Genomic DNA, 19,531 nt, shown 5'->3' with positions numbered 1-19,531 from the left:
CCATGCCAATACTTTTAGTTTTCAATAAAACAAGGTATCACTTAGTGTAGAGTGTAAAAGTCGCTGACCTCACGCTTCCGAAGGTTTCTGAAATTGCTCCCTTCCATGGGAAAAAAGAAAACAACAGCACAAATAAAGAGTCTGTCACGAGGGGCTATGGCATGCCATGGAAAAATTCGAGGAAAGCCTCGTTCAAGTCACCTAAGTGCTGTATAATAGCTTAACGAGTGCAGGTCTACTTGATAACCAAGCTGGAGATTACTTGGCACTACAGTAAAGTGTTTCTTGTCACCTGTGCTATTCAATAACTTCCTGGAGAACAGCATTCGTCAACCACTTCACGAAAGCATTTGAGATGGAGAATAACACTGATAAGAGCAAAGTTATGATAAATATCAACGGCAAAGCAGACATCTTCATCAACAGGATGCAGCTCGAGGAGGTCAGCAGCTTCAAGTACTTGAGAGCCAATCTCTCTACGGACGCTAGGTCCACGACAGATATTTGCTTCAGGGCAATGGCTAGAGTAGATAGGATCTGGCATAGCTATAATATCAGGCTAACTTCAAAGTACAATCTGTACAAATCCCTCGTAGTACAGATCCTGCTTTACGGATGTGAAACGTGAACCCTGCTTGCCGATGACGGGAGGACAATCCAGGTATTCGAGAACAAGTGGCTGGGAAGGCTGCTAAGGATCTCGTAAGAGGACATAAACCCAATGACTTTGTGAGAAGGGCGGTTGTCCCACACGTAGGACACTAGGATCATCTCCTTGCAACAGGCAAGCGACGTCAGTTGGTCTGCTCTGGTCATGTGACCCGGCACGACACCTTGTCCTTCAAGGTACCATGAAGGGCTGTCGACGGTTGCCAGACGGTTATTTGTCCTTCGTTTCCGAAGAAGACAAGGTGGCCAGAGGAAGAACTGTCTTACAAACGTTAAAGATTGGACTAGTCGTCATGTGCAGGACCTGCTGACCATCGCTCTAACCAGTCGTTCTCTCTCTCTCCCCCCTCCGACAACTACATGCGACCGTCAAGAGACGAATAAATAATAAACCATGTTTTGTCTTTGTTCACACTGTGAACAGGTGGGTCGACCGGCGCCAAAAAGAAAAAAGTTTTTAGTAAGCGAGTTTATTGAATGTTTTTCATCCAATATGGAAGTTCAAAGCAATTTTGCAACCAATAACGAGGTGACAGTTCTTGTCCTCCTAGATGTTGGTGCTAGTATTTCTAGCATAAATCATGAACTGTGACTGTCACGGCCCAGACGTGACCTGCGCGTGTATACAAATAAGGAACTCGTTGGTCTGTCTGTGGGCTTCCGGCTCGTATAATATCAAACGGAAAATAAAATAGTCATAAGTAAAGAGGCCATGTATAAATCTACATGCCACACAACTTAAACAAAAGTCACATGAATAAGGGTTCTCTTAAAAACATTTAAGTACACGCTCTAGTCCCTCGTGTTCATGTCAATAGTCTCCACAACCCTTTTCTCACGGGTTCATGGCTTCTCTATTACTCCACTTATCAATGTCCACACATGTTCTCTGAATGTTCTCGACCTCTGATATCACGAGGACTATTCAATATATTTATACTGCCATTAGTCAACCCACTAAATAACACGTGGAGTGGCGTAGACGCGAAACACTACACCACAGTCACGTGACATCCAACGTCTACCCGGGGGTTGGTGGGGTGGGGGTGAGGGGTGGTAGTCGATGGGGTTACATTGTTTCACGAGTGGCGGATGTGTGAGATTTTCGTGAAACCCGATCCACCTTGCCATGGAGGGTAAGAGGTCAACGAGTTGCGCGCCAATCATCTGACGAGCAGTTCGCTAGGAAAACAAGCAAACTATGGGGCAGGTGGGACTTGCACTGGTGGGGACATGCCTCTGTCACAAATGCATTTGCAGTGTAAGCTGGGTTATCAACAGAGCACGTGACTTCCTCAGGTGTTCAGAGACGATGGATTTTACGTCCTTAGATAACGGACGCTAGCAAGTACAGAGACGGTTTTACATCAGCTACACAGCTACATAGACACACAGAGCTACATCGACACAGACCTCTGCCCTCTCCAGCCAGTTAGGTGAAGGGACATCACTCTATCTCACTTTGTCACGGAATAATGTATATCTGTCGGTCACACTGTTCTGTCTCTGTATATGGCGTGTGTTTACAGGGCTGCCTTAGTTGTTGACTCGGCTTAATTAAAACAACAATTCCCTTCCCCTACCCCACCTTGTAATTATTCATACAATGAGAAGGTGATGGTAGGGGAAAACAGGAGACAAAGAAATAATACGACATTATTGATATAAAATTTATATAGTTTGTATAAAAGCTGGTGATGGAGTAAAAATTATGAATTTTGCGTGCTTCAATGATGCCTACACTCACTGTAATAAAACCTGAAGCTTTTTACTTTCGACACTTACACCAATGTCAGTCCAGAAAAAGAAAATCAAAAACAAAGCTTAAGTGGGAAAACGACTTGCAATAACCCTACACCCTTTAACGGCCAGGGTAAGGGTTAGAGAGGCTGAACACTGATAATTAGGGCACGAAATATTGTATCCGTAATAGACACACACATGAAGAAAAATCGTTTAATGCAGAAAATTTAATTAATTAAAATACGAATTACAAAGTCTATGAAAACTTGGTGGCAACAACAACAGCATGTAGTTGTCCATTTTCGTCGCACACACGACGGTCAAGGAGGTCGCACAGCCTCGGCGTTAGGGGCGAGCAGGGACAACCGCCCAACGCCCCGTGCGCCTGGTGGGATGATACCTCGGGAGATGAAGATAATCCGTAGTTTTTACAATCTTCAAAATTCCAAGAACTCATATCGCATCTCCTTTCAGAGGAGTAAAAGTAAATTTAATTTGGGCATTACTTTTAAAGCCGGTTCTTAAACAGAGTGTCATTTATTACCGCGCAATGTTACCCTGGTTTGGAAAGATCCCATTTATTTGCCCGAGGCAACGCAAACCCGCTTCGCTGGGTCACATCAACACAGCCGTAGTGAAGAAAATGAACGAAACAGGAGGTAGGGATGGTAGACAAGAAATGAGACAATCAAGTCTGACAGATGGCGTTCAATGAGTGTAGGCGTATATGCGACCGAGGACATCATCGACATGCTCCGGGCGGTGGCCTGAGTACGCCATGTTGAGGTTGAGCATGGCTCTTAGGAACCTATCCTGCACCTGACCCCGCTTGACCTTCTGCAAGCACACGACAAAGACACGGCCGCGGCCCTCCTTGACCATCATGTCGTACGCTTGGCGGAACTGGAAGCAGCAGATGGGCTGGGCCAGGTAGTCCGGCGACAGCAGGATGAGCGCACACTTGCTCTGTCGGAGGGTTTGAACCACTTCGTCCATGGGGATGGCTCCCGGCAGGTAGTCTCGCTGTGGCACAAAGTAGGTCAGCCGGCGTCTGTCCATCGCGGGCAGCAAGATCCTGCTCACCCAGATGGCGTCGTTGTCGCTGTTGGTGGCAGTGCTGATGAAGACGTCGTAGCGGGAGGAGTCCAGCAGAGCGGGAAAGCGTTTATCTCTGTGCTCCCGCAAGAGTACTCGGTGTTTGAGCACCAACACCTCGTGACGAAACACCACGACGAGGACGAGGGCGATGACGATGAGGGTGGCCGCCAGGAGGACGTAACCCCAGGCTACATGAACGAGTGACGTGTTTGCTGCGTCACAACCGAGATCCTTCCGCGTGGCGTTGATCAGCAAAACGTAGCGACCGTCCAGTCCAGACAGACACATAACCTTCAAATGGGCGAAAAGCCGAAAAAAGTCTGTATTTATAAGACAGAGCATGGAGTACACACACACACATACACACATGATAGACAGAGTGATAGTCTCCTTCCTTCTACTTCGCCATATTGATGCATTCTCGCTTCATCACCTTGTCTATCATACGAGAGTTAGGCAATGTACCTTAAATTAAAAAAAAAATTCCCTTCCTCTCTGTCTTACACAACGTTCAAACTTCTTGCAGATCTTTGCTTTATAATTAATTTTTGCTTTATTTGTGTTTGTGTCAGATGCAGTATTTGTTGTGTGCAAAAGAGCTTTTAAAGCTGCACAGAAATAACAATAACCCGCGTAGACGCTTTTTCCTACCTCACGGATGTTGTCGCCATCGTGGTGGCTGGCCCAGCGCGGGAACCATTCCAGATCACAGGTACACTGCAGGGTGTCGGAGTCCAGGTACAGCGCGTCAGGTGACAGAACGTATAAAGTGGTCGGCAGGTGCTGAAGGTTGTTTCCGCGCAGGTCCAGTGACCTTACGTTCCGCAGCGCCAGCGCCGCCTGGGGGACGATCTCGCGCAGGCGATTGGCTGACAGATTCAGGTGCACTACTCGCTCCAGGTAACCTGGCGTGTGCAGAAGCTGTATATCGTTTCCAATCATGTCCAAAGTAAGATTTCCTTCTGGCATGTCATCAGGCAGCATTGTCAGTTGTGCGTGAGCGCAGTTCACCAACAAGTCTTGATAATAAGGCCTCGTAGTGCACGTGCAGGACGACGGGCAGTTCTCTGTGACGTTGCACACCAGCTCGTCCACTGGTAGTTTGCTGAAAGGAACGTCCTTGAACTTTGGTGGGCCACCACAGGTCAGGTTCAAGAAATCTCTCTGAACCATACTTGTCAACTGATCCAAAACCACAATAAGTTCGTACATTTCACAGTCACAGTAGAAAGGATTGTGACGAAAATCAAATCTCCACCAGAGAAATCGCGACATCTCGCCGACGTTCTTGATGCCTAATTTCTTTAGTTCGTTTACAGGTGAGTAGGTGACATCATTGTAAGAGAAATTCACTAAGCCAGGTCCGTAGTGGGAAGTAATGCTGACATTTCGATGATGCTCATTTACGAAATGCACTATGTGATTGTGTTGGAACTCGAACCGGCAGAATCTGTAGGGCAGGAGGAAGAGCCAAGGATTGACGACGGTCAGAAGGTTGTTGGCGACGGTGAAGATCTGAAGGGCAGTTACGTGTGGATCGAAGGCGTCAGGATGGATTGAGGTGATGACATTGAAGTCCAGGTAGACCTCGCGAAGCTCGGGGAGACCCTGAAAGGCTCCCTCCGGAACCTGGGTGATAGCATTGTAGCTGAGGTCAAGGACGAGCAGACGACTCAGGCAGGTGAGGCGGGGAAAGGTAGTCAGGTTGTTGTAGCGGAGGCTGACGGCCCTGATGGAGGGAAAATCGCAGATGTTGACAGGAAGATCCGTCAGACATCCGGAGTCATGAATCAAGGAGGTTTCGTTGCACGTTGTGTCGTCGCGGTGGTTTGCGGTAACAGTTGTAGTCTCCGTGTCCGCGACGATGACCGCGTGATCAGGTTGTGAGCAGTTGACGTCCACGCGCAGCTGCTTGTACAGCTGGATATCAAGGCTGCAGCAATGCTGGTCACATTGGGTACAGCTGCTTCCGCTAACAGCCTGCATCACCTGTACCAGCACCAACAGGACGAGGAGAGGAGTTCTAAGTACAGATTTGTTCTCCATCTTTCATTGTAGTTTTGTGTTCTCTGAGTTACAAGCAGCACAAGTGAAGACCAGTCTCAGTTTGGAAGATAATTTCTGTTTGCTGTAAGAAACAAGTTATAGAAGACTGTTGTCCGGGCTTAAAAAAAGAAAATAAACAGCACAAACCAGGACTTCTATTTAGAGAAGAGCCGTGCAGCACAATGAGAAGAACCTTTCGTGCTTTGCATCCCAATCCATTTGTTTCAGAGGTTTCGGGAAGTGACAGAGGCAACCGGCAGCTCCCGGCGATACCGTCAGTCTTATTTTGGAAGCATTTATTCATAGCGAGTTATACACTGTGTGCATCACACAATAGAATTATCTGATGTCACGTGACAACATTATTTGAAACTGCGCATATGCTAAACTATGCAAATGCAACTTTAGCTACTGTGACCAGACGGTGTTGCTCGAGCTAATTATAGAAACCCTTCTTTGTCAACATTCGCAAACAAAATTACCGATAGACAGAAAATGTCAACTAGTCTGCTCAGTTTTATTTTTATCCGGAGTGTTGGTCTTTATCTTATTTACTAAATATTATTTACTTAACAGTGTTTTTAACCATCCTTTTTCTAGGATTGTTTATAATGTTTCCAAAAGTGCTTTGTTTTCTTGTGTTGAATTAGATTGATGGAACCCACGTGACAAACTGCCCGACTGTATTCAGGAGTGGCGTGGCCTCTCATTCGGTACAGTGCAGGCTAGGGTGGAAAACTGAAGGAATGAGAGATGATGATGATAATAATAATAAAAATAAAAATAATGCAAAATTTGTAAAGCACATACACTCCTAAGTAGCATGGACAGCATAGACGACATGAAAACAACATGAACTATGAAATAATAAACAACCGTGCTAAACGAAGAATAAAATCAAATACAGAAAACACCAAGAGGAAGTAAATAACAAGAACAAGCTGTGAGTAACATGATATTGCAAAAGGAAGTGTGTGACAAAGGACTAACATTATGGGAAAGGTTGTTTGGACTCGTGTTACGGAAGGTGTCCCTGCACGTTTAATGATTCACTTGTGAGTAGGTGGCGGATATGGACAGGGAGGGAGCTCCATTGTTTTACTGCACAATAACTAAACAATAACATATGTGGCCATATGTTGTTGTTCTGGTGACAGGAAAAGTAAGGAGACAATCAGCAGTTGAGGAGTGGAGAAATATCTTCAGGGCTAAGGGATCGACGATAATGATAAGGAGGAGGAGGAAGAAGAAGAGGATGATGATGATGATGAAAGAACTGGAAACAAGGATATATGGGCTGAGAGAGATGATCTTTATTCACGACGGTGTGGAATAAACAACAGTTATGCTTTATTACATCTAACCATTGGCCCCTAAAAACACTATCGCTTTCTGTTTTCACCCATGATTCCCTCCATGCGACATTAAAGCTGCCTTAACTGAGAAGTAGATTCCTAGATATCTGTCCCCTTGACTTTGTACTGAGTTGTGGTAGGTCTCGTATTGTCTCGTGTACAATGGTGTCTTGTGTCTGACGTCTTGTGTGTGTCATGTGTTCCACGTCACTTGAAGGAGAAATAAACATTATATCTGGTGTGCGTCATTTGTTCCACGTCACCTGAAGCTGAAAAAACGTCATATCTGGTGTTTGTCATTTTTTCCACGTCACTTGAAGCATAAAAAAACGTCAAATATGAAAAAAGAAGTTGCTAATGGCCGAGTGAGCGTGAAAAATTAACGGTCTTCGTCCGCCATCTTCTTTCTGACTCTCTCAGTGATATTCCTCTGAACTTGTGCCTCTTCAACTCGATTCATCTACAATTCTCGTCATCCTCATCGTCATCTGTGGGGGCTCGTTGAGCGTTGTGTTGTGTGTGTGTGTAATACGTCGTGCGTATGCGAGGTAAGTGTACGTTGGTTTTATTGGAGACTTAAGTATTGAATCAAAACTATTTTATTTGTCGCCTTTACTTCCATCTTATATAAAACAAATTTTACTTTCAGGAGAGTCATTTCTGTTTTTCTAATTAACATTGTATTAACATTGTGTCTAGATTACCAGTCAGACAGTTGTAATCAATCAACATTTTCGCCTCTCGCTTCATCCCATTCACTCAGTTTTGCAGGTGAACAAAAGCTTTGGAACAAATCAGCAAAACAGTGAGAGAAAAGTATTTTTACATCATGGAGTATCAGCTGAATCATTTCTTACCGACCTCGTTTATTTTAAACTCTACCTTATATTTTGAAGAAAAAGAAAACAAAGGATCAAGAAGAGTGATGTCCCTTTGCCTGACAGGGACTCTCTGTCATTTTGTTTTCTCGATGGTTCTGCGTCGCGTTTTAGTGTATTTTACCTATCTGTGATGCTTGTTGCTCGTTTTTCTTTGTTCTGAACTGTTCTTCACTGCTTGTGCTGCGTCGTTCCTCCAATTCAACACTTTCATCCACTAACGGCTTCGCTTTGCCATCTTGTTTTCGAGCCTTCTTCACCGACACTGAAACTTTTCCGACATTGTAAAATATGTTGCTTTTCATTGTTTCATTTACAGATTATTCAGGTTGCTGCATTTTAAGTTTAGATCCTATTAGATTGGATCATTTAAAAAAGGGGGAATGCCTGTTCGCCACCTATCATTTTTCTGCTTCTTTTATTCTATCCATAACCCTGATTTATTAATTAATATTATATTATTTAATTATATTAGGTATACATTAATGTAATGTGCTTGCATGTCTATATGTAAAGCACCTTGAGTCTGGCTGATGCTTGAAAAAGGCGCTATACAAATAAGCTCTTTACTTATTTAAGCAAACGCCCTTATTGCTTTCGGGCATTCCAACAGATGAGCCCTGACTGAATGACCATTCAAGGACCAGGCACATTTTTTCGTGTTCACCAGTTCTTTGCAAAATTGGCAAAATCTGCTTTTGTTGCCATATTTGGTTTGAGGAGTGTCTCACAGGCACCTATTTCATCTCAGCCAACAGACAGCGCTCATCGGACGTAGGCGCATATGCGACCGAGGACAGCATCGACATGTTCCGGGCGGTGGCCCGAGTACGCCATGTTGAGGTTGAGCATGGCCATTAGGAAGCGATCCTTGACATGACCCCGCTTGACCTTCTGCAAGCACACGACGAAGATGCGGCCGTGATCCTCCTTGACCATCATGTTGTACGCTTGGCGGAACTGGAAGCAGCAGATGGGCTGGGCCAGGTAGTCCGGCGACAGCAGGATGAGCGCGCACTTGCTCTGTCGGAGGGTTTGAACCACTTCGTCCGTGGGGATGGCTCCCGGCAGACAGTCTCGCTGTGGCACAAAGTAGGTCAGTCGGCGTCTGTCCATGGCGGGCAGCAAGATCCTGCTCACCCAGGCGGCGTCGTTGTCGCTATCGCTGGCCGTGCTGACGAAGACATCGTAGCGGGAGGAGTCCAGCAGAGCGGGAAAGCGTTTATCTCTCAGCTCCCGCAGGAGTACTCGGTGTTTGAGCACCAACACCTCGTAACGAAACACCACGACGAGGATGAGGGCGACGACGATGAGGGTGGCCGCCAGAAGGACGTAACCCCAGACCCCCTGAACGAGTGACGTGTTTGCGGCCTCACAACCGAGATCCTTTCGCGTGGCGTTGATCAGCAACACGTGGCGACCGTCCAGTCCAGACAGACATGAGACCTGTTGGAGGTGAGAAATCCAACGTAATGTCAAGAAATAAAACTGTGGAGCTATGCGGATGCCTGTACCTGCGTGGTTGCGAGTGCATGTGTTCGTGCTTGATTGTAAACTATACAAATGCAGGTCGTTTGTTAAATTACTGAAGGAGAATTTACTTCGTGTACTAGAAGGTCGTAGATTGTGGCTATTTGCAGATTATGTCCCATTATTAGTTAATTTTTTTATTTTGTATGATTAGGTGAAGAATACAACTATTACTAACATAATCGTAAAGAAGAGAGCAGAGGCTTCTCCAACCTTAATAATGTTGTCCCTGGCATGGTATCGGGCCCAGGAAGGAAACCACTCCAGGTCACAGGTGCACTTCAAAGTGCCGGTGTCTAGATACAGTGCGTCAGGAGATATAGTCTGTAAGGTGCTCGGTATATGCTGAAGGTCGTTGTCGCGCAGGTCAAGCGACTTGACGTTCCGTAGCGCCAGTGGCGCCTGCTGGTCGACCTCACGCAAATGGTTGGCCGTCAGATTCAGGTGGACTACTCGCCCCATGTAGCCCCTCAGGTCGAGGCGGCGTAAGGCGTTACCGGTCACATCAACAGTGAGGTTCCCTTCGGGCATGTCGTCAGGCAGCGTCGGCAGTTGCTCGTAAGTACAATTAACCAGAACATCTTGATAATAAGGTCTCTTAGTGCACGTGCACGACGACGGGCAGTTCTCTGTGACGCTGCACACCAGCTCGTCCAGTGGTAGTTTGTCGAAAGGAACGTCCTTGAACTTTGGTGGGCTACTACAGGTCACGTTAAAGTAATCTCTCCAAAATAGTTTTATCAGCTCATCGAAAAGAACAAAAATTTCATACATTTGACAGTCACAGTGAAAAGGATTGTGACGAAAATCAAATCCCCACTCAATAAATTTTTCGCTCTCGTCGATGTTTTTAATGCCAAAAGCCGTCACCTCTTTTTTAGACATGGACGAGACATTGTTGTAAGAAAAATCGACGAAGCCTGGTCCGTAAAACACTGAAGTGTTGATGTTCCGGTGATGGTCGTTAACGAAATACGATATCTGATTATGTCGGAAATCGAACAGGCAGAATCTGTGGTACAGGAGGAAGAGCCAAGGATCGACAACATCCAGGAGATTGTTGCCGATGGTGAAGATCTGGAGGCCATTCACCTCGTCATCAAAAGCAGCAGGATGGATTGAGGTGATGACGTTGCTGTCCAGGTAAACCTCTCTGATCTCGGGGAGGCCATGGAAGGCTCCCTCCGGAACCTGGGTGATAGCGTTGCCGGTGAGGTCAAGGACGAGCAAACGAGGCAGGCAGGTGAGGCGGGGAAAGGTAGTCAGGTTGTTGTGGCGGAGTCTGACGGCCCTGATGGAGGGAAAATCACAGATGTTGACAGGAAGATCCGTCAGACATCCGTAGTCATGAATCAGGGCGGTTCCATTGCACGCTGGGTCGTTGCTGTGGTCTGTGGCACCAGCTGTAGTCTCCTTGTCCATGATGATGACCGCGTGATCAGGTTGCGAGCAGTTGACGTCCATGCGCAGCTGCTTGCACAGCTGGATGTCAAGTCTGCAATAATGCTTGTCGCAAATAATACAGCTGCTGTTAGTCGCACTGACATCGACATACACCTTCATCTCCAGCAATGGCAGCAGGAGGAGGAGAGTGGATGATGAAAAGACTTTTTTCCTCCTCATTTTACTGTTTTTTTTCTTTGGTTGACACAGTTCTATTGTGTCACGATCAAGGCTAACGAAGGTTAAGTCTTAGTGGTCTGTAAAAGACGGAACAGCAGGGATGGAAGGATCGTCTTACATAGGACTAACTGGACAGAACGCGTTCAGGATCCACAGCAAAGTAAGTGTTTCAGAAAACTGCGTCTTATACTTCTTCACAACCAGGAAGAAAAAACAGACAAAACTAAATAACCAACACCCATATTAGGGCTAAAACTGCCCTCTGGGCGTATAGCCAATCAAACAAAATGAAAATGAAACCAGTATCTCTTCAGCAACGTCGGGAAAGGTCAAATATCTTTCCCGATCAAGTAGTTTTAATTTAAAACAGTCATCATTTATTGCTCTCAAATTTGCATTTCTTCCTCCTTGCCAGACGATTTTAACAAAGAAAGGATGGAGGCGGATGAAAGCCATTGTTACACGTGACCCTTGTGTCAGGGACGGAACTGTTGAGTAACTGAAGAGCTGACAGTAAAAGTCTCCTTCATGAAGTCCACGCTCAACAAAAGAAGTGAACATTTCCCGCTACGCAAGAGATGAACAGTCCGACAATCTCACAAACGTCGACGTCGACGTTAAAGACGATCGCATGGAACGAGCACGCTGACGTCGGTTACTCAGGCACGCAAGCACGCGCGCACACACACACACGCACGTCAGAGCAGACATCTGAGCACATGTGTACACATATTATCAGACAAACATCTGTTCACAAACGTAGAGACAAAGATTTGTGGAAATATGAGAAAACCGTTAGAGACAAACATTTGAGAATATAAACAGAATCAAACATTTGTTCGTTTAATAAAGCTACCAGCTTTTCCGTGGGAACATAATCAGACGAATACAAACGTGAATAACGGAAGACCACTGCATTATGACAGGAAACAGAAGGCTGGGAGGAGGATATGTCTTTATTTCAATAAGGACGAGAATATAATTACCACGTGATCACCTGTTTCGGTAACAGACTTGAGGAGGGGTTGGGAGGGAGTCTGTGTGTGTGGAGGGAGCGCTCAATGTAAGCAACGGTTACTCTGACGTCACCAATAAAGACCCTGTATGAGCGTTCGACTTCCTCTCGACCTCTCAAGGGGTGTTGGTCACGTCCGATGACGTAGTCTCTGCTCATCGACTCACCGATGTACGTGAAGCCTCGACTTCCATTGGTCGGTGTGGGAATAGTTTGCCAGCAGCCACCACATGATTAGCTCCGTCGGCTTTTCCCACATCGCAGGTTTTCCCATTTGACACACATCCTATGTGCTTACACGATTTTAATCATTTCCGTGCATTGTTGTGAACATCAGAATTACAATTACAATTCACATTCAAACATCCACGTGACACATAAATGCGGACGTTGGAAACAAAGCTATCTGGAGAGTAGGTGGAGGGTTTTACAGGGTTACAAAATAAAACTGGAACAAGAAATCTCACACACACACACATACACATACACGCACACACAGAGGGCACTAACGGAAAACTACTATCTTCCGACTGTTAGACCTGTGAAGAGGTGTCACGCCCCAAGGGAGGAATATCGGAGTCAAGATGAACAAAAGACGATGATTTCTTTCCCAATCCATTCTCTTAAACACCAAACACTTCTTTGCAGGACTTGACTTTGTTTTTGTGACAACACTTAGATAAGGTTAATAAGGTTGTACAGATCATCTGGGTTATCACCCGAGTACGCCATGTTGAGGTTGAGTATGGCCCGTAGGAGGTGGTCCTGCATTTGACCCCGCTTGACCTTCTGCAAGCACACGACGAAGACACGACCGCGACCCTCCTTGACCATCATGTCGTATGCTTGGCGGAACTGGAAGCAGCAGATGGGCTGGGCCAGGTAGTCCGGCGACAGCAGGATGAGTGCGCACTTGCTCTGTCGGAGGGTTTGAACCACTTCGTCCATGGGGATGGCACCTGGCAGGTTGTCTCTCTGTGGCACAAAGTAGGTCAGCTTGCGTCTGTCCATGGCGGGCAGCAAGATCCTGCTCACCCAGGTGGCGTCGTTGTCGCTGTTGGTGGCCGTGCTGACGAAGATGTCATATCGGGGAACTTCAAGAAGAGCAGGCAAGTATTTCTCTCCGGGCTGACGATGAAAGAAGCGATGATACAACACCAGCAACTCGTAGCGAAACACCACGACGAGGATGGGGACGATGAGGACAACAGCTGCCGCCACAATGACGTAAGCCCAGGTCTCGTGTGAGAGTGACGTATCTTCTGCCTCACAGCCGAGGTCTCTTCGCGTGGCGTTGATCAGCAACACGTGACGACCGTCACTTTCAGAAAGGCACGTGATCTACGCAAAGAACAAACATCAAAGGTGGCAAGAAGCAACTTTAGTTTTACTAGCGTGTCCTACTGGCTAGCCGGATTAAAACTGCATTACATTATACATGATGAATGTTTGTAAACGTTATCCAATAAATTCTTTTCAGACTTGCTGTTTCGTTTTTTATGCTCTTTCAGACAATTGTAAGCTTCATGGTGCAACCGCTCTCCTTTAAAAGGAATAATGAGTTTACAATATTTCTAACGTCCATGAATAGATTTTGACCCTTTGGTTCTATGTTTGCACGGTCTTCTAATTTAATATGCAAATGATATTCATTTCTCGCAATTTGTAGAAGAGCACTCGTATAGCCTCATCACTACATTAGAAAATTGTTTGTACATCGCGTTTTGTCGTAATTATGTGAAAACACCAGCTGAAGTAGTGAAAACTGAATGCGGAGGAGAAAGGACAGCTGCAAGCAGAAGCAGAAAGCAAATATCTGTCAGGAACCATCGTTGTCTCCTACTTAATTGTTTTTCTTACCTTTTGAAGATTTTCGTAAATATGTCTCCCAGTCCAGTGCAAGAACCACTCCAGTTCGCAGGTACACTTCAAAGTGCCGATGTCCAGGTATATTGCGTCAGGGGAAACAACCTGTAAGGTGGTCGACAGATGATGAAGGTTGTTTCCGCGCATGTCTAGTGACCTGACGTGCCGTAGCGCCAGCGCCGCCTGCTGGTCGACCTCGAACAAATGGTTGGCAGTCAGATTCAGGTGGACCACTCGCTGCAAGTAGTTCTGCAGGTCCAGGCGTCGTATGGCGTTGCCAGTCATGTCCAGAGTGAGGTTCCCTTCCGGCAGGTCACGCGGCAGCGTCATCAGCCGCTTGTGACTGCAGTTCACTAGAACGTCTTGATAATACGGCCTCTGGGTGCAGGTGCAGGGCAAAGGGCAGGTGACTGTCACGGGACACGTCAGCTGATCAAGAGGCAGCTGAAACATAGGTACACCCCTAAACTGGGACGGGGAAGCGCAGGTGATGTTGAAATAGGATCTCCACAGGTACGTCGACACGTAGTTTAGGAACTTGACGACTTTGAAGAACTTGCAGTCGCAGTGGAAAGGGTTGAACCGCAAGTCGAAACCCCAGGAAATAAACGGCAGCAAGTCCGGCACCTCGTAGATGCCATACTGCTTCATGTCGTCCGCCGGCGACATCACCATGTTGTTGTACGTGACGTCAACGAAGCCAGGGCCGTAGTGGGCTCTCGACGATCGCCCGATGTTGAAGTGCTGTTCGTTAGTCAGGCGCGCGATGTTGTTGTGACTGAAATTGAAGCGACAGAACGGACGGGGCAGCAGAAACATCCAAGGATCCAGGACGGTCATTAAGTTGCCCGAGACCGAAAAGGTGGTCAGCATGCTCGTGCTGGGGTCAAAGGCCAACGGGTGGATGTAAGTGATGGCATTGTCATCCAGATACACTTCTCGGAGAGCGAACAAGCCCTTGAACGTGTCCTGGGGGACAGTCGTGATGACGTTCTTCCGGAAGTCCAGATAGATGAGGCCAGAGAGACAGGTCAGCTCTGGAATCTTGCTCAAGGAATTGTTGCGGAGAGAAACAGCTTTTATTTGCGGAAAGGCGCACAAGTTGGTCGGTGTACTCGTTAAGCATCCGTCGGTGTGTGTCAAACTGTGACCGTTACACTGGGACTCCGGGTCAGGATCCGTGGCCATGGTGACGGTGTCAAGAATGATGACATCGTCGGGCTGCGAGCAGTTGACGGCAACACTCAGCTCCGTCAGACCGCTGGGACTGAAGACCTTGCAGCATGGCTTGCTACAGTCGTCACATTTACATCGCACACACTCTTGCCTCGACGTGAGCTGACCAAGCGATGCCCATAGAGTCGAGAAGAGCATCCACACTCTCACCACACCCACAACTGCCGACTGCTTCATGTTCCACGGATGCAGACAGTTCTTGTCACCTCTTCCCACCCGTGTGCTGCTCCAGGGGAGTAGTCTTACAGTTCTAGTGATCGGTCTCCAGCAGCTGGAAAACGCAAATCTCTTGTAATGCGTCCAACAACTAAAACACAACAAACTGAATAACGGATCCTATCACGTGTTGTACGGGGACATAGCCTGCAGACGGTTTCTGGACACAGTTCCTGGTGACGAATGAGGGACAAAGTCTGAGGACACTCACTATATGGGAGAGAAAAGCCAGTGACTAACACTCCAGGGCACTGACAATAAGGAACAGCACAGGACAGAGCGTCACACACTCTACTGGCAGCTGTGACAGACAGAGGACAGCAGCTGTGACAGACAGAGGACAGCAGCTGTGACAGACAGAGGACAGCAGCTGTGTACACTACCGATGCTACTGCTTTGTGGACCTATCGGGGTGGGCAACTTCAAACTGCCCGAAAAAAAAGTTTTCGTGGGAAGGAACAAGAAAGAGAAAAGGAACAAGAACTAGGATGTTTGTCAAGTAATGTCACCAACGTTGCCTCTGGTGTTTGCGTTACCCCACAGATAACCCCAGAGAATCGTCTAATACAAATAAAGCTACCGGTTCAAAGTTCGCTTCGTCACAATGCTCAGTTTTCGTCGGGGAATTTGGGGAAGCAAATCCCTTCCTGGTACAGAAATAGATTAGAATACAGAGCAGGCCCGTGGGGGGTGTGTAATCTCAGGAAGCAACTCTGGCCTTGTTTTCTGGTAGCAGGAATCTAGGAACAAGTTTCGCACAGTGTTTGAAGCGTGTGGCGATGACGACGATGAGGTCGATGACGATGATGAGGAAGATGACTGCAATGATGACGACGATGTAGACGATGGTCAAATGTGAATGAAACACACATAAAATTTTCTTGTATTTTTTTAGCTTCTCTTTTTATTTTACCAGAGATCGGATAAAAAAAGAAACAAAACTGTAAGTTGGTAAGGTACGAGTTGAGTTTTATATCAGTCGTCAACTTACAATCGCTGACAGACGTCAGTAGAAGTGGAGATGTTGGCTCTGTTGTGTTATTCCAACAGCAAATAATCCATACACAATAATGCATACACTCAATAACAACTATTTATATTTAGACACATTATCCGATCTTTGGACAAGATCCAACCTGGTAATCTTACCTCTGTTAGTTGTGCCGGGGAAGAAACTGATCTGGAACATTCCTCAGGAGGTACAGAGCAGAACTTTTGCTATGGGGAGAGTGTGATCGTATTCCACAATCATGTCAGACTGACAGCACATTCACAAAGGTGTTTTCTGGGCATGTCTCCAAATTTCCTTTGTTGTGTTGAAAACTAACCATTGCCTCGCGCTCTTCACACTGTGTATTCTTAGAATCCACTCATTACAAATCTTACACCAGTCTGTATTTTCTGTTTTCATACTGTTTAATGCCAATGCAATTTAAAATGTATTTATCTTTCGGTTTTGATGGTCTGAGGTTTTATATTTTCAACCCTTCATTTAATATATCCTTTTAGTTATTCAACCCTGATCAGGTTATTCTTCCCAAACAAGAGTTCTATCATTTATTTTCATGATTACAATTTGAACGATATTTGATTTCAAAATCATTTTCTTTTTATTTATGGAAAACTTTCTCGTCCAGCCTCTCAGCCAGACGCACGGCGTCTAATGGCAGATGTTATCAGCCTCTTGATTTATCCCAACTTTATCTCTGCTTTTGCTTTCTCGTCTTCATGGCCTTCCCTTCCCACCACTCCTCACACGCGACCTGGAATGACCTCTAAATCTCACCTGAATAAATTTCTTACGGCACCAGTGAGACAGTGAACAGTTGATGTCTTCACGTCAGTGACCTCCCCTTTTGGACCAGGTGATCACAGTGTTCAATTCTTTATTTTTTTTAAAAATTGTTGGGTAGGTGAGTGCAGGGTACAGTCACGACAACACAACTATGATTAAGGAGAAGAAAGGCGGAGTAGAATGGAAAAGAGAGAAGGAATGAGAAAAAACGTAGAGTCGCTGCTCAACACTAAGTGCCACAGCCACACATCACTATACATCCAGACGCACGAATTCTTTCTTTCTCTCTCTCTCACACAGAGAAAGTTTCAAACCTGCCACGACGTCCTACATCGTCTGTCTTCACTCTTCTTTATGTTTTCCATGTCGGGATACTCGGTGTTAAAGAACAGGTAAACTGCGTTAAAAAGAAATTGATTTGTTGACAGGTTCATTGGCAAGCAGATAATTGGTAAGTTTTACAAAAATTACAAGAATTTGTCTAGCACATCAGTAATAACTTTTGAAAATCAGTAAATAACCAGAACATTGCGTTTCCGATGGCGTGAACACGTTTTACTCGAATTCATTTTAACAGCATTGCCAAGATGGTCAGCGCTCCGTGTGCTCGCGGACCAGATCAAAGGGCAGCGCGAGATGCTGTCCACCGCTCCTACAAAAGGAGAGAACATCGCGGAGTGCGGTGCTGCCGACCTCAGGGTGTTTCCTCTAAAATTATGTTGACGTTTGTGACCTCTAAACTTGCTCTGCATAGCAGATTTTTCTTTTATTTTGTATGTGGTTCGTTTAAAACGAGTGAAATAAAGATGGTCCGAAGCAAACTACACTAAAATATCACACAAATACTAAACATAATCTAAGACCTTTCTGTAAATGAAACAAGTGGTCCTGCAAAAAGTTACCATCAGATCAAGGTGTGGATTTGTATAATTCTACAGACTTCCTCCCCCACCTGTACTACACAACACACGTCGCCACACTCACCTCTCGCTTTTTTTTATATTAAAAGACATGCACCTGCAGACACATGCGCACACACGCAATGACGCACTCGGACTGCCGCATGCAGCTGCATGGAATGAAAAGAAAAAATAAAACAGGAGAACAAAGCACAAGCTCGTCTAATCTGTTAAAAGCCCGCTAACCCTAACTCACATCCTGCTATAACTGACAGTCCCATGACCTGCACACAAAGATTATCTTGAATCAACATGTCCACAGCTTCTGCTTCACTTCACTGAGTCCGTAACCTGACACTGCTTAATCTTATTTTTATTCTTTCAATAGAATACTCTGGAGTCTCACTGCTCTCGGGTTTTTCCGACTGGTACGTTTCATGCGTTGACTCATACTTGTGTCCAGATCTTCAAGCCGGAAGATTCAAAGGACCCTTCCGGAATTTTAGTTGAGCTAAAAATAGAAATTAGGAACACGTCATCTTGTGCAACACACGTGGAGGCAGGAAGTGGGGGGAGGGGTGTGGAGGGTATCGTCACGCAAGTGCTTATCGCGGATAATGATCCGCCCTTGACCTGACCTGACCTCGCAGGTTGAGAAATGAATTTCTCAGAAAACAGAGAATGAGAGAAAGAGGGTGGGTTGGCGTGGGGGATAAATGTCGGACAATAAACGGGGAAACAAACCAGCACGTGACTTCATCTGTTAAAGGGAAAAACAACTTAAGTGGTAAGTTGGGCTTAATGATACTGTCACTCTGAATCATGTCCAATCAAACTTTCTGGTGGATAAACAATCACTTACAAACGCTTCTTACGCACAGCTTCAGGACGATTCTTGAAGATCCATGTCTGCGCACTCTTTTGCAAAAGAAAAACTTCCTTTCATCTGTGACGTAGGCGGACCCACTGGACAAGAAAACTGTCACGTGTCGTTGCCTTTACTGATACAGTTACGTTGTGTTGAGGAACTGAGAACTCCTTCATGCAAAGTTCTATAGCCAGCATTTCGGCCTCTAAATATGTGTATCGTGTAGACATGACTGTAAGTAAATGATCGTTCTAAACCCCAAAATTAGAAAAACATTCTCCAGTAAGCCAGAATCTATCATTTAGGTCCAACTTTTAATTTGGCTTGCCTTTTCCTTTAAATTATTGCGTGCCTCCCTCGTTAATGATGAATCGAAAAACACTGATAGTGTCAAGGACAAACGTATTTTTAAAGTATTTGTTAAAAACTGGAGAAACAACCGATTTTAGAACCACACACACACAGAGTTAAGTAGAAGATCGTGCGAGTGGGCAGGTAACTGAGTTCGCGAGTCTCAGCTAACGGGGATGTGCAAAAAAGGGAGGTAACTGTCTAAACATGGTTGCTGATTTCGCTTGTCGCACTTGATAATAATCTGGGATTTCGTTCCTTTTGCTCTAACAGAAACAAAGAGTGTTGGAATGACGGCGACACCGCACCCCGAAATATTTCCACAGGAATGTTACACAGTGTC

General features: G+C 45.8%; 3 protein-coding genes across 6 annotated transcripts; all 3 read right to left on the bottom strand.

Moving 5' to 3' along the window:
• Window positions 1-2,321: 2,321 nt before the first annotated feature.
• LOC112574584 (slit homolog 3 protein-like) lies at window positions 2,322-5,856 on the bottom strand. The gene is made up of 2 exons (XM_025255761.1): window positions 4,162-5,856; window positions 2,322-3,801 (listed from the first exon to the last, which is right to left on the bottom strand). The coding sequence occupies exons 1-2, from the start codon at window positions 5,554-5,556 to the stop codon at window positions 3,121-3,123; spliced, it is 2,076 nt and encodes a 691-aa protein (XP_025111546.1). The 5' UTR covers window positions 5,557-5,856; the 3' UTR covers window positions 2,322-3,120.
• A 995-nt stretch (window positions 5,857-6,851) lies between these two features.
• Window positions 6,852-10,966, bottom strand: LOC112574581 (slit homolog 3 protein-like). The gene is made up of 2 exons (XM_025255756.1): window positions 9,533-10,966; window positions 6,852-9,235 (listed from the first exon to the last, which is right to left on the bottom strand). The coding sequence occupies exons 1-2, from the start codon at window positions 10,940-10,942 to the stop codon at window positions 8,555-8,557; spliced, it is 2,091 nt and encodes a 696-aa protein (XP_025111541.1). The 5' UTR covers window positions 10,943-10,966; the 3' UTR covers window positions 6,852-8,554.
• On the bottom strand, window positions 10,957-18,348 carry LOC112574582 (protein slit-like). 4 transcript variants are annotated; one of them, XM_025255758.1, is made up of 4 exons: window positions 18,226-18,348; window positions 17,385-17,467; window positions 13,818-15,330; window positions 10,957-13,298 (listed from the first exon to the last, which is right to left on the bottom strand). In XM_025255758.1, exons 3-4 carry the CDS (start codon window positions 15,234-15,236, stop codon window positions 12,633-12,635), a joined length of 2,085 nt encoding a protein of 694 aa, XP_025111543.1. In that variant the 5' UTR covers window positions 15,237-15,330; window positions 17,385-17,467; window positions 18,226-18,348; the 3' UTR covers window positions 10,957-12,632. The 4 variants fall into 4 exon arrangements, with proteins under 4 accessions (XP_025111543.1, XP_025111544.1, XP_025111542.1 ...); XM_025255759.1 differs by lacking the exon at window positions 18,226-18,348 and adding an exon at window positions 18,088-18,110; XM_025255757.1 differs by lacking the exon at window positions 18,226-18,348 and adding an exon at window positions 18,055-18,105.
• Window positions 18,349-19,531: the final 1,183 nt, after the last annotated feature.

The sequence above is a fragment of the Pomacea canaliculata genome, linkage group LG10, assembly GCF_003073045.1.
Source record: "Pomacea canaliculata isolate SZHN2017 linkage group LG10, ASM307304v1, whole genome shotgun sequence".
Lineage (NCBI taxonomy): Eukaryota > Metazoa > Mollusca > Gastropoda > Architaenioglossa > Ampullariidae > Pomacea > Pomacea canaliculata.
Note: the sequence above shows the minus strand (reverse complement) of the source record. Positions and strands in the feature narration are given on the sequence as shown.